A 14190-nucleotide genomic window follows, 5' to 3' on the forward strand; every position below is an offset into this window, starting at 1 on the left:
TCATTTCTTTCTCTTTCACCTTCTCTCCCCCCCCCCCCCCCCCCGGCCCATCATGTAGTTCAGTGGTTCTCAACCTGTGGGTCCCAGAGGTTTTGACCTTCAACTCCCAGAAGTCCTGACAGATGGTAAACTGGCTGGGATTTCTGGGAGTTGTAGACCGAAACACCTGGGGATCCATAGGTTGAGAACCACTGATTTAGCTTATCTATTTTCCACCTCTTTTCCAACAATCCCCCCTTTCTTTGGTGCTCTTTTTTTCTTCTGGCAACCCTCATTATTATTATCACCCCACCTCCATATAACAACAACAACAATTTTATTGCCCACCTTTCCTTGTGGCTCAAGGTTGGGTACAACAGGAATGAAATACATTAGAGTCTTGCATATCCAACCTTCACTTATCCGTCATTTCATCTTATTCGACACTCTTATCCGATGCCCTCCTTTTCCTCCAGCATTTCCCCTTCAATTAAAGGAGAGCTCCCAAACTCTCTCTCCATTCCCAATAAGTGAAAAAGACAAGACAAGGAGGAGGAGGAGGGTGGAAAGGGGAAAAAGAGGTAGGGCAGAAAGCGGAAGCATCCTCCCTCCTTCCCTCTGTAATTTCCAAACCTCTTCCACATTCGGGAATTTGCTGCTAGACCCGAGGCGTTGTCTTTCCTTAACCCTTTGAGTCCCTGTTGTTAGAATTCTAGGTGTCCAGTGCTGTGTCAAATGGGTAACAGTAGGAGACTCTATATTATTTGACATTTTCATTTATCCAACGTTCTGCCAGCTCATTTATGTTGGATAAGCTAGACTCTACTGTAGACTGATAAAACACAACACTATTAAAATACATACAACACAAGACCGCACCATTAAAATGTAGATTAATATTTACAAGTTAAAATTTAATGGTGATTACAATTCAAGAAAGAGTTATTAACAGTGATTTTTTTTTTGCATTTCTTATGGTCCTATAGGTGTCATACAGTATATAAATAAATATGGTGACATACAAATGCAACCCTGTATTCTATACAATTACTGAAATCATTGGTTCATTTATTTTTCTCTTTCATAGGCGCCATGTTCTTTGGAAGCTTGTTTAGACCAAATAATGGCCTTTTAGGCTTCCTCTACATGAATAGTAGTTCACTTTTTGAATCATAAGAATTATTTGTCACAGGCGGATGGGTGGAGGATCAGGATTTTAGAGATGCTTAGGTGGAAAATGCCTAAAGAAAAGCTTGGGAATCACTGGTCTAATGCTTAGTGATTGTGAATTTCTCCTGCATGCACAATGCTTGCTTTTGTTTCAACCTGGAAGTCATCTTGTCTGCATGCATCTTTTTTGCTAGTTCTGTGGGCCATTGGGGGAGCAGGAAGTGGCGTTTAGCTCAGCCAGCCTCTCCTCCTTCTCTCTTGAAAGTCAACCAATTAAAAAAATCCCAAACTGCAGCCATCCAGGGCTAGGGCCCTTCCTTTTCCTCTCCCTCTCTCAGGCCCCTTCCACACTATATCCCAGGATCTGATCCCAGATTATCTGGCAGTGTAGATGCATACCATCCAGTTCAAAGCAGATAATCAGGTATCAAATCCTGGGATATAGGGCACTGTAGATCCAGCCTTAGAGGTAAGCCAATTAGGAAAAACACCCTAAACCCACAAATCTGAGGCACTATCAATTGTAAAGTGCAGTTATCTTTTTGGAGCCCCTAAAAGAGCAATTGCAGATTTTTTTAAAACTGTGCTTCACAGGTGGTCAATCAGGTGAATATTCTCATTTAAGATGCTTCTACACAGGCCTAAAACCCATGTTGAAGTGGGTTTAAATAACCTGCTTTGGCGCAGGTTATAGTCCCCACTCACCCATCCAAACCCCAGGCTGGTTGGGGGGGGGGGGGTTTGAGGTGGTTACATTGAAATCGGGATAGCCTGAAGCCACCCCGAAACCCCCATTTACCCTCTAAAACTTACTAAAAAAGGTCTCTGATCACTATTAATTATGTTCTCATGTCCTCTTGGTGTGAGAAAATGATGCCTGAGGAGATGGGAGGGATGAGGAAAAAAATCCCTCCTCATCCCTCCTTCTTATATGTCATTTTTTTTGTGCCAGGAGGACACGAGAGAAGGATTAATGGTGGCCAGGGACTTTTTTTTACTAAGATTTAGGGCAAAATTGGGAGGGGCTGGGTGTAAGGGGATGGGCATCATCCTGCTCCTCCAGACCTTTCAAAGCCTGAAGTAGCGAGATGGCTGTGGTGACCCAGGAAACCTTTGTTCCGAATTAATTTGTTTTTACCAGAGGTGTTGTTTGAATGCCTCTGGTAAAAACTAAGACTGACCCCGCATTTTGGGACTGTCTAGATGGGCCTTTAATCACATTTTGATTCATTATTTTCAATTTTTGACAGCAGACATTTTGAAAAAATAAAAAAATGAATAAAATAACATATTAGTATCCAGAAAAGCAGAGAGTATAAATTCAGGATATATCTCACTTTTAAAAATATTTACACACTAGTACTATCAGACATATTTTCAGAATCTGCAAATTTCTCTTTAGCTATAGAGAAATATAGCAGAGCCATTACTGCTTCTTCAAAAGCTGTAAGTGAAGGACAAAAAAACCTTTCATCCATCCTCACATTTTAATTACAGCATGGCATAGCTATACATTTCTTTCTTTTTAAAAAGCCACAGCTATATCCAGCTTGTTGGAAGAAAGACATTCGTACCAAAGACATTCGATGTTGGAATATCTCAAAATGACAGGAATGGCAGGCATTGGGTTACATGTATTGTTCAGTCATTCATCATTGCCTTAAGTCCAGCTCATGTATCCTTGTTATTTGACTTTTCAAAATTCAGGACTTCTGTTCAAAGAGCATAGTGCTTCCTCTCCATGCTGCCCTTGCCCATCACTTCGCCACTAAACTGATAGGTCAACTTCTTCTTGACTTTCTTGACCTCCCCGGTCTTGCCGTAATTTCTCAATGCTCGTGCCATTTTCTGATAGGTCATTTTCTTGCGGTTACCTTTCTGAACGCCCCAGCGGTGAGCGAGGGCTTCTTTATGTTTGGAGGAGAACTGGAAAGTACCCTTTTCCTTATCTACCCACCAGATACTGTCCTTCATATCTCCACTCCGAAGCAGGTCAAGAAGAAACTGGTACAGTCGGATTTTTTTCTTGCTGCCTATAGGAAGAAATAGACAAAAGAAATACATGTGGTAACTTCGTGACAACAGTAGAAATTGTCTTGGGCTATTGATCCATCTAAATTCAATAGGAACTAAATGCTATAATGAGCTAAGCCTGCTTGATTATTATGATATTTGGAGGGTGGCTTTCTCTGCATCCTAACAGCCTCACAGTCTTGTCTGAGGAGGGCATGAGAGAGCCTTCTCACTAGCTGCTCCCAGGCTATGGAAGGGAGGCTTGGTTGGCTGCCTCTCTTTTCCTATTTTTCCCAGTAGGCCAAGGCTTTCTTATTTAAACAGGGCCTCAGTCTTTCATTGGCTGGGGTGGAAGGATACGGGCGTGCCATTTTCAAAATACATAATATGTTCTTAATGCCTTTTTAGCTATTTTAAATCAACATTTTCATTGTGCTGATGGTTTAATGCTTTTAAAACATTTGTATCACATATCGTTTTAGCGATTTTGTTTTAACTCGTAAGCCACTTTAGATTTCATATTGGGAGAAAAGCACGATACAAAATACATTAATAAATAAACAAAAACATATTGGCTGGCCACAGCTGTCCAAATTTTCAGAAAGGAGCTTTCTGCCAGTATTACAAGTAAATGCCATGGATTCATAAATGTTTTGCATATTTCTAAGAAGTACAGTCTTTCCCCTGAATAGCTATGTCACCCAAAGGGAAAGAATGTCCCCCCCACACACAAAGGTAAGGGAAATTTCAGCACTTCATCATAGAAGTCATCAGCATAAATATGAGTCCAAGGAAGTCATTCAAATATGTAATACCTCTATAATGAACCTTTTGGTGTGAAAATAAGGTTTGGGGGCATTTTTCAACCCCTTTCTTTAAAAAAATATTTCCATGAAAACATCATGATATGATCACTTTGGGATCGCCGTAAGCTGGAAATGACTTGAAGACACACAACAGGAATACTAAAAAAGAAAGGAGCTAATCATGGATGGGAATATCTTAAAATGTGAGATACTGAAGGCACAATTGCAAATAGTGCCAGCAAGGAGAAAAAATAGGAGATATGTAAAATAACTAGAATAGATGTCCAAAGAACTTTTAGCTGAGCTAAGATTTAAAAGACATGCACAAGAAATGGAAAAGAGGGGAAATCACCAAAGAGAAATTCAAACAAAAAATGACATATGTAGGGAAAAGGTTCATAAGTCTATGGTTAGGTCACAAAATGAACTCAGGCTTGCCAGAGAGATTAAAACCAATTTTAAAAGGTTTCTTGGCTATGAGTCATTTGTAAGTCAGTTGTTTGTAACTCAGGGATTGCCTGTATCCTATGTGTGTGTGTGTGTGTGTGTGTGTGTGTGTATACACATACATACAATAATTAAAAAGTAGTAATTATACCATAATGGAAAACTACTAAACAAGCTTCAAGTAAAAATGAACAACTGGTGTTGAAACTTTCCCTTACATTCCAGTTTATTATTGCTATTTTTAGAAAGCACTGACTAGTTGATGGTATAGGTCAGAAAGCTATTGAAATCCTTAAGCTGCTTTTCCTTGACATTTCTGAAAGCTTGATAACTCTTCAGTTTCTAAAAATAATCTTGTTTCAAGATAATTTCCCTTCACCATGGCTCTCCCTTACTTTGGTTCCTATGATTACCCTCTGACACTTCTACCTGAACGAAAGGTGGTCACAGAGATGGATGACAAAAGAACAACAAAAAGGTCAAGTGGGCCATGGTGCTGAACACAATCTTCACGACTTGTGGGCTCACCTGCTTCTCCACTCATAATTCCAGGAACAGTTTCCCCAGTATCAGTCTCCCCATCTGATACTTCCAGAGGGGGGCTTTGTCTTTCTAGGTCTTCTTCGTCAGAACTACGTGGTTGAGGGGGGTACACACACATGCGAGGCACAAAGGTAACCTGCGGGAGAGGAGGAAAGTTGACGGAGTTGAAGAGTTTCCAAGAAAAGAGAACCAAGCAAATGTAGTGGCAAGAATGGCAAAGGTAATACACAATGTGCCCGTTTTGCTGTTAATTGTTATCAAATTCACTCTGACTTATAGTGACACGTTACCTAGGCATCAACTACCTTGCACAGTTCTTGCAACTCAGGCCATGTCTTCTTTGACTGAGTCAATCTACCTGTAATGTGGACTTCCTCTTTCCCGACTGCCTTCTATCTTCACAAACACTGTTGTCCTTCCTAATGGGATTTGCTGACTGAGTAAACACATAGCTGACCTCATGCATACACTCACAGTATACTCATACTCACATTTAAAAAGACACATCGTATTGTGAACACAATTTGAGCAATTCTTGCAAATATCTATACACATAATAAAAATGAAAAATGTGTATGTGTGTATGTGGCAGAGGTGTCCACTTACACAGACAGCCTCCCATTTTCACAAACAGCTATAGCTCCCACTGAGCCAGAGACACCAATGGCCCTTCCTCCAAGGAACATTTCAGGTTATAGTGAGCGCCATGAAGATGTAACCCAAACCTTGCCAGTGTCCTCCACAAACACCATTCTGCCCCTCACCCAAGTGAAATCTTTCATGTGGGGACAATTTCATCCTAGATGTTCTGTTTTTCCTCCAGAATGGACATCCCAAGGTTCCTTAATTTGCATGACCCCGCCCACTGCCTCTCCCTTAACCCTGTCCTACCCTTTCCTATGGCACACAATTAACAGAGGAATTGATTAGCAACTTAACAAGAGGTTTGTGGAGCATTCACCATGATTTACAGGAGTTATACTTGAGCTAGATCCAGAGAGAACTGTGAACCCAACCAACCAAGTGTGGATCTGGACCACACTTGCGATGGATGATGGGACTTGCAATACCTTCACTGATACTGTGACCCTCACTGACAATGGACTCGGACCAAACTTGGCACAAAGAAGCCCCCTGACTAACTGAACATACTGCAGGGGTTGGTGGGAATGGACCTTCATTTTGGGAGTTATAGTTCACCCTTATCTAAAGAGCACTGAACCCAGCTGACGTCAGTTCTGGACCAAACTTGGCACACAGATCCAACATGGCCAACTGTGAATACTGTCATGGTTTGGGGGGGGGGGGGGTGATTGCCCTGAGAATCTGGGACTTGTAGTTCACCCTTATCCAGACAGCACTAAATCCAGCCGACGACGGATCTGGACCAAGGTTACGTGAAATTACCTAACACCCCAAAACAAACAATGCCTTCTTCTAATAATCCGGGCATCCCCTGGTCCCCAAGCTAGTATATACATAAAAGTCAAAGTATGTATGTTTGTTTGCTAGGTAAAGTGGCCCTCTGTAATATCACTGGAAAAGAAAAGGTGACATGTGTATGAGGGGAAGGGAGGAAGGAAGAAAGGAAAGAGCCGCAAAGAAAGCTGTGTTGCCATGGAGGCATACATTTCAACAAAATGAAATGTTATCATCCTGGGGGATTATCATACCAACTCAATGGTATAGTAGAGTTTTGCTGAAGAAATGGTTCTGTTTTGTTTGTGTCTAGAAGTGACTGCCTGAGCTTCTATGTACAGGAAATATGTGACAAGTGGGTCTGGACAGAAAGGGACACTTTGAAATGTATCATGGGAAAGGACACTTTGTTCATGACTCATGCTGCCCAGTGGGTCAGGCATTAGACATCTGATGTTTTTCTGTTGATGCTGAGGTTATTCTGAAATGTTTCATCTTAAAGACTACGCAACTGAGTTGCTACAAGGGTGCAACGATGGGCGGTTAGTGACTTGGCAGATTGGCGGGAGATGTTCAGCGTAGGAAGAGCTGGAATTGGGTAACAGTGTGTCTACATTTCCTGTCATAACATCAAGTGTAAAATTACTGACCTTAACCACCGAGTCACAATGAGGACTTCATAGCTCAATAAAAAAATTATATTGAATATCACATAGATAAACTTTTAAAAAAAACAGACCAAAATATTCCTTAAAACAAATTAAAACAAAACAATCGGAACAGCTAGAGCAGCTTCAAGGAACAAAGGCCATATAGAGACGCACTATTTTAGTTGCCCACCAGAAACTCAGGGTCCTTCCAGACAGCGTTATCATATGGAACAAAGAAAAGGGGCAAAAAAATCGCAGGACCTTAAGGAGAGTTCATACACAGAACTATCAGTCCAGGTAAATACTACTTCGGTGTCCTGACAGGTTCGGTTGTAGTGGATTTTAGAAATCCGCCCTTTTTTTTTGTGTAGGAGCAACTTGAGAAATTGCAAGTTTCTTCTGGTGTGAGAGATTGGCCATCTACAAGGACATTACCCAGGGGACACCTGGATGTTTTTACCATCCTCGTGGGAGGCTTCTCTCATGTCCCCGCATGGAGCTGGAGCTGATAGAGGGAGTTCATCCATGCTTTCCCCAGAATTCGAACCGGCAACCTTCAGTTCAGCTACCCAACCTTCAAGTCATCAGTCCTGCCAGTACAAGGGTTTAACCCATTGCTCCATCGAGGACCATCCACAAGATGGTCACGTGGGACATCCACCAGAAGTTTACTTTTAATTTTTTTAATTGATACTTCGAGATGCACTGGACCTCATAAGAGCTGATGTAGATATACTAATGTGCATACAAGCAGATTTCTTGTCATTATCTCTCCTCACTCGCCTGCTGCCTTTACTTTTTCTCTCTTGAATCCCATTTGCCTTTGGGGTCACTTGCCTGTGCCATAATGCTGCCCAGAATTTGAATTTTGCTCAGAAGGAAATGGGAAGCCAGTGTAGTTTTGGTAAGCAAAAACAAAAGATTCATTAAGGGTGGATCTACACTGTAGATATTATCTAGTTATCTCTTGCTACTGAGAACTTTTGAAGTGAAAGCTCTTTAGGATAAGGATAATATTAAAACTAATAGGCTAAAGACCTTTTGGTTTCTTTGGGCCCTTGGGTGTTAACTATTCATTACAGAATTTTTTAAAATAGAGGTGTGTTGTATTAATAATAATAATAATAATAATAATAATAATAATAATAATATATTAAATGGCTTTTACAACTATTTTAAATTAATGTTTTAATACTGTGTGGCTGTTTAATTTTTAATATAATTTTAACTTCTGTATTATCTATTGCATTTTGTTTTAACTGCATTTTTGTTTAATTGTGAGCTGTGTAGTGTGAGATTAAACAAACAAATTACTTTCATACATTAAATGTAAAAGATTTCATCATCAGGCAAATTCTGCAGAAGCAGGAAATTGTGTCTGCTTCCCATTTCTTTACTAGGTTCCAGTGGGAGCTTTACTCCCTGGGCTACTGCAGGAAAGTAGGGCAGTTTTCTGGGAGAGCCTAGCATAAAGATAACACTATGTAACATGATTTTTGTTCCTGGGTTATACATGTCATTTCCTAATTGGTTCCATCATAAAAGCATGGAAAAAGTTTATTAAACTGCAAAACTTTGTTTTTGCAGGACATCCTGCAGCAAAATTTGCTATAGTTTTTCAATGAATATCTCACATAGTCTGAACCAATTCAACATAGTTTGTGGCATCCACAAAAATAAAGTTTTTGGTGTATAACAACTACTTTCAAAGTAAGTACCATACAATTAAACAGGAAATAACACCTTCAAACCAGGAAAAGTATTTCTTCAAAAAAATTTACATAGTGTAATGATTGAAAAGATTTGATACTCCCAATCCTGTTCCTTCTCACATGCCCTATTTCTAAGCGAGGAGCAGGAGAAGGAGGATATAATTGAATTAACAGTTGAGCACCATCTGTAGTTTAACCAATAAATTGTCATCATCTTCAGTGGTTGTATTTTTTAAAATGACACCTTATCCTCTCTCTGTTAAGCTTTGTTTTTATACTTATTTTATATTTTGATATTTGCTTTTATTAAGCAGTCATTTCCATCTCAGGACCTGAGTGGAGGAATATCAGGGCAAGAGTACTGTTGGAAAAAGGCACGTGTATATATTTCCTAGTTTAGTAGACTTGGTCTTTTTATGTAAATGGCATATTTGCACAACTGAATAATGATGGTGATGATGATGATGCATAATGTATCATGTGAAATGTTTTCATCACCAGCTGTCCCTTGTAACATCATATTTGTTACACCAGCAAGGTTGTTTCCTCTGACATTACAAGAGGTTCTCCCTAGGTTGGTCCTAACAATCTCCTGGCTAAAAGCCCTGGTCTTTAAGCCTTATTTCCGCTGCATATGCCATATCTTATTTCTTGCAGCATTGTTCTATATAGCCTCTTATCTTTGTGTTTGGCAAATGTATTTGTTTGTGTCTTTTCAAAGAATCAGAAGGAATTTCAATATTGCTACGTAATTGGGGTGCTGATTGTACCTGGTGGTTGTGGCTGAGCCCAAGGTGTGTAACAGGGATCCCAGAGTCTAGAACGTGCATCTGTTCAATCTCCATGTGCCGGTAGAGCTGTTGCAGCTGTGGTGGCTGTACACTTTGGAGCTCTGCAAAGTGATTGTCCCCAAAGGTCTCAAAATCAGAGTGCAAGGGATGGTGGTGATATTCCCAATAGTGGTCTGCTGGAGATAAAAGCAATTCACCTGTAGAAAAAAAGAAGAAATTAGCCCTTTGTGTTTGCATAATATTGAGAACCTAGCTAAATCTCTTTGAATAAAGTTTATTTCACAAAGAGTTTGCTTCCATGAGAGACACATGGAATTTGAACCTGATTCCAATACTTGAAGCAGAATACAGGTTTTAGCAAAATATAAAATGGCCAGCAGAGGTTCAAACTGGTCCCTGACAAATATTCATTTGCAGAAACTGAAAAACACTCCCCAAACTAAAGCGCTATATGACTCAGGACCAGACTCTCAGAATCCATCTCCCTATAATAAATTTCCAGGAAGAGGGCTTTCTCTCAGCCCCACCATAGTTATGGTGTTGTATGGTAACCACACAGGAGCTTCCAGTCCATGGAGCTCTCTCCCACAGGAAACTGGACTGGCATCCTCTCTGCTCTCTTCTTGCTAGCAGATAAAGGCATTTAATGATCAAATGGTTATGCTAAAAAGTATTTTGATGGGATTTTAATTCTTATTTCTATGGATTTAAAATAATTTTATACTTTTTAATATTCATGGTGTTTTAACAAGCTTAGTTGTATTTTAATTTTTCTTTCATTACATGTTTGCTTTATCTTGTTTTAACCTTGCTGGATGCCACCTTGGGTCCCATATCAGGAAAAAAGTTAGTTATTAAATAAAATAAAATAAGTAGAAGAAGTTCTGCAGTCTTCACTTGCAGTCTACCAATTTTTTAAGGTCAAATGCTCCTTGTGTTGCATGTGGCATTGTAGGATTATTATTTCAACACCACTGACAACAGCAATTCAATCCAAAGGTTTCTGCTGGATGATGATGCTGGGCCTAACTCTCAATTTTCTGCATATGCATGTGTGCATGTGGAGCTCCACGTGTAGCTATATGCTGTAGCCAGCATGGTGTAGACACAAATTACATTGCCTTTCTGTGATGTAGGAATATGTGTTGCTACAAGACAAGAATCTATGCTGATAGTAACAGTGTTTCTGGTTGGATCTCCCATGTTGGAGCAGGCTTTTGCTAAAGAACCAGACTAAATGTGCCAATTAACTATTGGGCAGCAGCAACAATAGAAGGGAGTGAAACTGGTGGAGTATCTCTCAGAGATTGTATAACCATAAATGAAGCAAGAGATAGTGCAAAAGAATGGAACTCCATAACTGGTTGGCACTTAATGATCTACTGGGATATAGCAGAGGAAAATTACTCCAGTAGTGTTGTTGCTAATGATGCCACTGGAGTCAAATGAAAAGGATATTTAGGTGTTGATATGCTCAAAGATGAAATTCCAACACATATTACGGGAACAAGAAATGTGTGATGCACGCATTAGAGAAAGCTAGACAGCCAGACAGAGTAAAACAAGAAATGGAACATATGAACATTACAATACTTGCATGGATGTATGTAAAGTGGACAAGAATGAAGCATTTTAAGTCAGATAATTACAATTATTTACTCAGAAAATAAAAATCTAAGATGAAATGGGATGGTGTTAATAGTGAAGAGAGATGTAGCAAAAAATATTCCCATCAAAGGCTATAATGTGAGATGTCTGAGTCATGTCAATAAGTCTTCAGGGAAAACTCATCAATCTAATACAACAAGGTGATTCATCTGATGGCCAATATAGAAATCAAATACACTACAAAATTGAAAGCAGAAGATGGAGAAGCTCCATTCTCACTGCAAAAACAAAACCAGGAACAAATTATGGGACAGACCATGAACTGCTAATATCAAAAATTAAAGCGAAAGAACAGTAAACCAACCATCATGCCAAAACAAAAGATCATCTATCAATGGATGATAGATGAAACTCTTCAGGCAGTTTAGGACATAAAGAAGCAAATGTTAAAAGGTGACAGCAAATGAGTTAGTAAAGGTAAACATTTCCCTTTGACATTAAGTCTAGTTGTGTCTGACTCTGGGGGTTGGTGCTCATTTTCATTTCTAAGCCAAAGAGCCAGCGTTGTCTGTAAATGCCTCCAAGTTTATGTGGCTGGCATGACTGCATATAGCACCGTTACCTTCCTGCCGGAGCAGTACCTGCTGATCTACTCACATTTGCATGTTTTTGAACAGCTAGGTTGGCAGAAGCTGGGGATAACAGTGGAAGCTCACCCCATTCCTCAGATTCGAACCGCCAATCTTTTGGTCAGCAAGTTCAGCAGCTCCACGGTTTAGCCCACTGCACCACAGGGGGCTCCTTACAGAGGCATGAAAATTGAAGGAATGAATACCAGCAATTTAAGATATGCAAATGGCATGGTACTACTAATAGAAAATGACAAAGACTTGGAATGATTACTGAAGAAGGTCAAGGAAGAAAGGGCAAAATCTGCTTTACAACTGAACCTTAGGAAAACAAAAATAATTATCACAGATGATTTACATAATTTTAGGACAGGTGATGAAGACATTGAAATAGTCATTTTTCCATTACTTTGCTTAGTCATTAATAAGGATGTAGACAGAAGACAAGAAATCAGAACAAGAGACTAGCATTTGGAAGGATAGCTATGAAGGAACTAGCCAAGATCCTGAATTGTAAAGATATATCATTGAATGCTTCAGTTCTGCTTATCCATGCCATCATATTTCCTAGTTCTATCTGTTGTTCTGAAAGCTGGACAATGAAGAAAGCAGACAGACAGGAAGAGAATCAACCCATTTGAAATATCGTGCTGGGGAAGAGTTCTACAAATATGGTGGATTCCTAAAGAGAGAAATAATTGTATCCTAGAGCTAATTAAGCATGGGTTCTCCATAAATGTCAAGATAACTAAATGGAGACTGTCATATTTTGATACATCATGAGAGAGAATGACCCCCCTAGAAAAGACAATAATTTTTAATAAGGCAGAAGGCAATAGAAGAAAGACCACATTACAGATGAATAAAGTGCCTTGGATCTCACTTTGAGAAAAATGGGCTCCAAATAGAATAGAATAAAATAAAATAAAAAAATAAATGGACTCCATCAAGAAAACAATGATTTTGAATTTTGTAAGATCTCAGTAGGGTGTTGGCGATAGGCAACTTGGAAGCCTCTCATTCATAGGGCAGTTAACAAGACATGATATAGTGGTTTGAGTGTTGGACCAGCATTCTGAGAGATCAGGGTTCGAATCCCTCATCTATAGATATCGAGTGAGTGATTTTGGGAAAGTCACGCTTCTCCAGCCTCACAAGAAAGCAATAGCAAGCCTCCTTTGCCTAAATCTGGCCAAGGAAAGCCTGCATCAGTGTCACCATTATTCAGAATTGACTTGAGATAACAGAACAACAGCAATACTAAAAATTATCTCAGCACACCTGTATATCAGCTAACCTACCATGGGTATGTTATATTTTCTTGAAAGAAACCAGAATACCCTAACTGTCATCACAAAGTGGTTGCAGTATCTGAATAGCCAGCTGGTTGGGTTGAATGTACACCTGGTTAACCAGTTTAATTTGGTATCACACTCTCTTTGCCAAGACAGCTGTAAGGAAAATGTCTGTGGACACTAAGCACCATTAATGATTCATCAGTCCAATAGTCAGAGACCCATCATTTTAATAAATGAATGATACCAGAAGTGCTATAATCTGGCACTTTCTGGTGCTACATGCAAATTTTCATATATTCCTGATCCTTAAATTATGGGATCATTTATGTGACAAGGAACAGTGTTCTATGATTAGAAGAATAATTTTAACTCATTTTCATTGATGATTTTATGAAGTGAAATTACTGTGGTTTTGTCTCACATAAGATACCAAATTAGCCACATAAACCAACTCGGAAAATTCTATCAGGTGGACATCTGCTCTAGCCCTCTGTGTCAAAATGTATAAGAATTATGAAATATATCAGTATGCTCCAGGCATTGTGATATAGCACACTGATATATTTCATAATTCTTGGAATTCATCAAACCAAAAGTACAGGCATGTTATGCTGCAATTCTGCTGGTTCTTACCAGAGAAAACAACTTAGTTCTGATTAAATTTATGCAGGATTGTGCTGAAATCAACAAAGCATCTTGCAGCATTTAAATACTTAGTGTCTTTAAGAGTTTACATTGTAGGATTAATGTAGTTTGACACCACTTTAATAGTCATGTCTCAATGCTATGAAATCATGGAAACTGTAGATTTACAAGATTGCTGGTGTCGTACCACACTACAAATCCCAGGATTCCACAGCCATGTCAAACTGCATCAATTCTATCATGGAGCTGCACCCTTAGAGATTTTATGGCTTACATTTTTGTTAAATTTAATTTCAGCCTTAATTGAATTTTCACAGGGTGTTATTGTTTTCATTACAATTTGACCACACTTTTTCTCCATTTGTATCTAAATATAGATACATGCAACTGTATGTCCATAAAACTTTATATCATAATAAATTCTGATATATTGATTGTAGGTTGTCATTTATGTGTTTTATTGTATCGAGAAAAGACAAT

General features: G+C 39.2%; 1 protein-coding gene across 1 annotated transcript in view; it reads right to left on the reverse strand.

Moving 5' to 3' along the window:
- Positions 1 to 866: 866 nt before the first annotated feature.
- The window catches only part of spi1 (Spi-1 proto-oncogene), a 52733-nt gene continuing 39409 nt past the window's right edge, over positions 867 to 14190 (reverse strand). Inside the window, exons 3-5 of the mRNA XM_003214604.4 lie at positions 9510 to 9727; positions 4944 to 5094; positions 867 to 3182 (exon numbers count right to left, since the gene is read on the reverse strand). Of these exons, the coding sequence (XP_003214652.1) occupies positions 2866 to 3182; positions 4944 to 5094; positions 9510 to 9727 (686 nt within the window). The 3' untranslated portion in view covers positions 867 to 2865. The remainder of the gene's footprint in view (positions 3183 to 4943; positions 5095 to 9509; positions 9728 to 14190) is intronic.

This window comes from Anolis carolinensis, chromosome 1 (assembly GCF_035594765.1).
Source record: "Anolis carolinensis isolate JA03-04 chromosome 1, rAnoCar3.1.pri, whole genome shotgun sequence".
In the NCBI taxonomy this organism is placed as follows: Eukaryota; Metazoa; Chordata; class Lepidosauria; order Squamata; family Dactyloidae; genus Anolis; species Anolis carolinensis.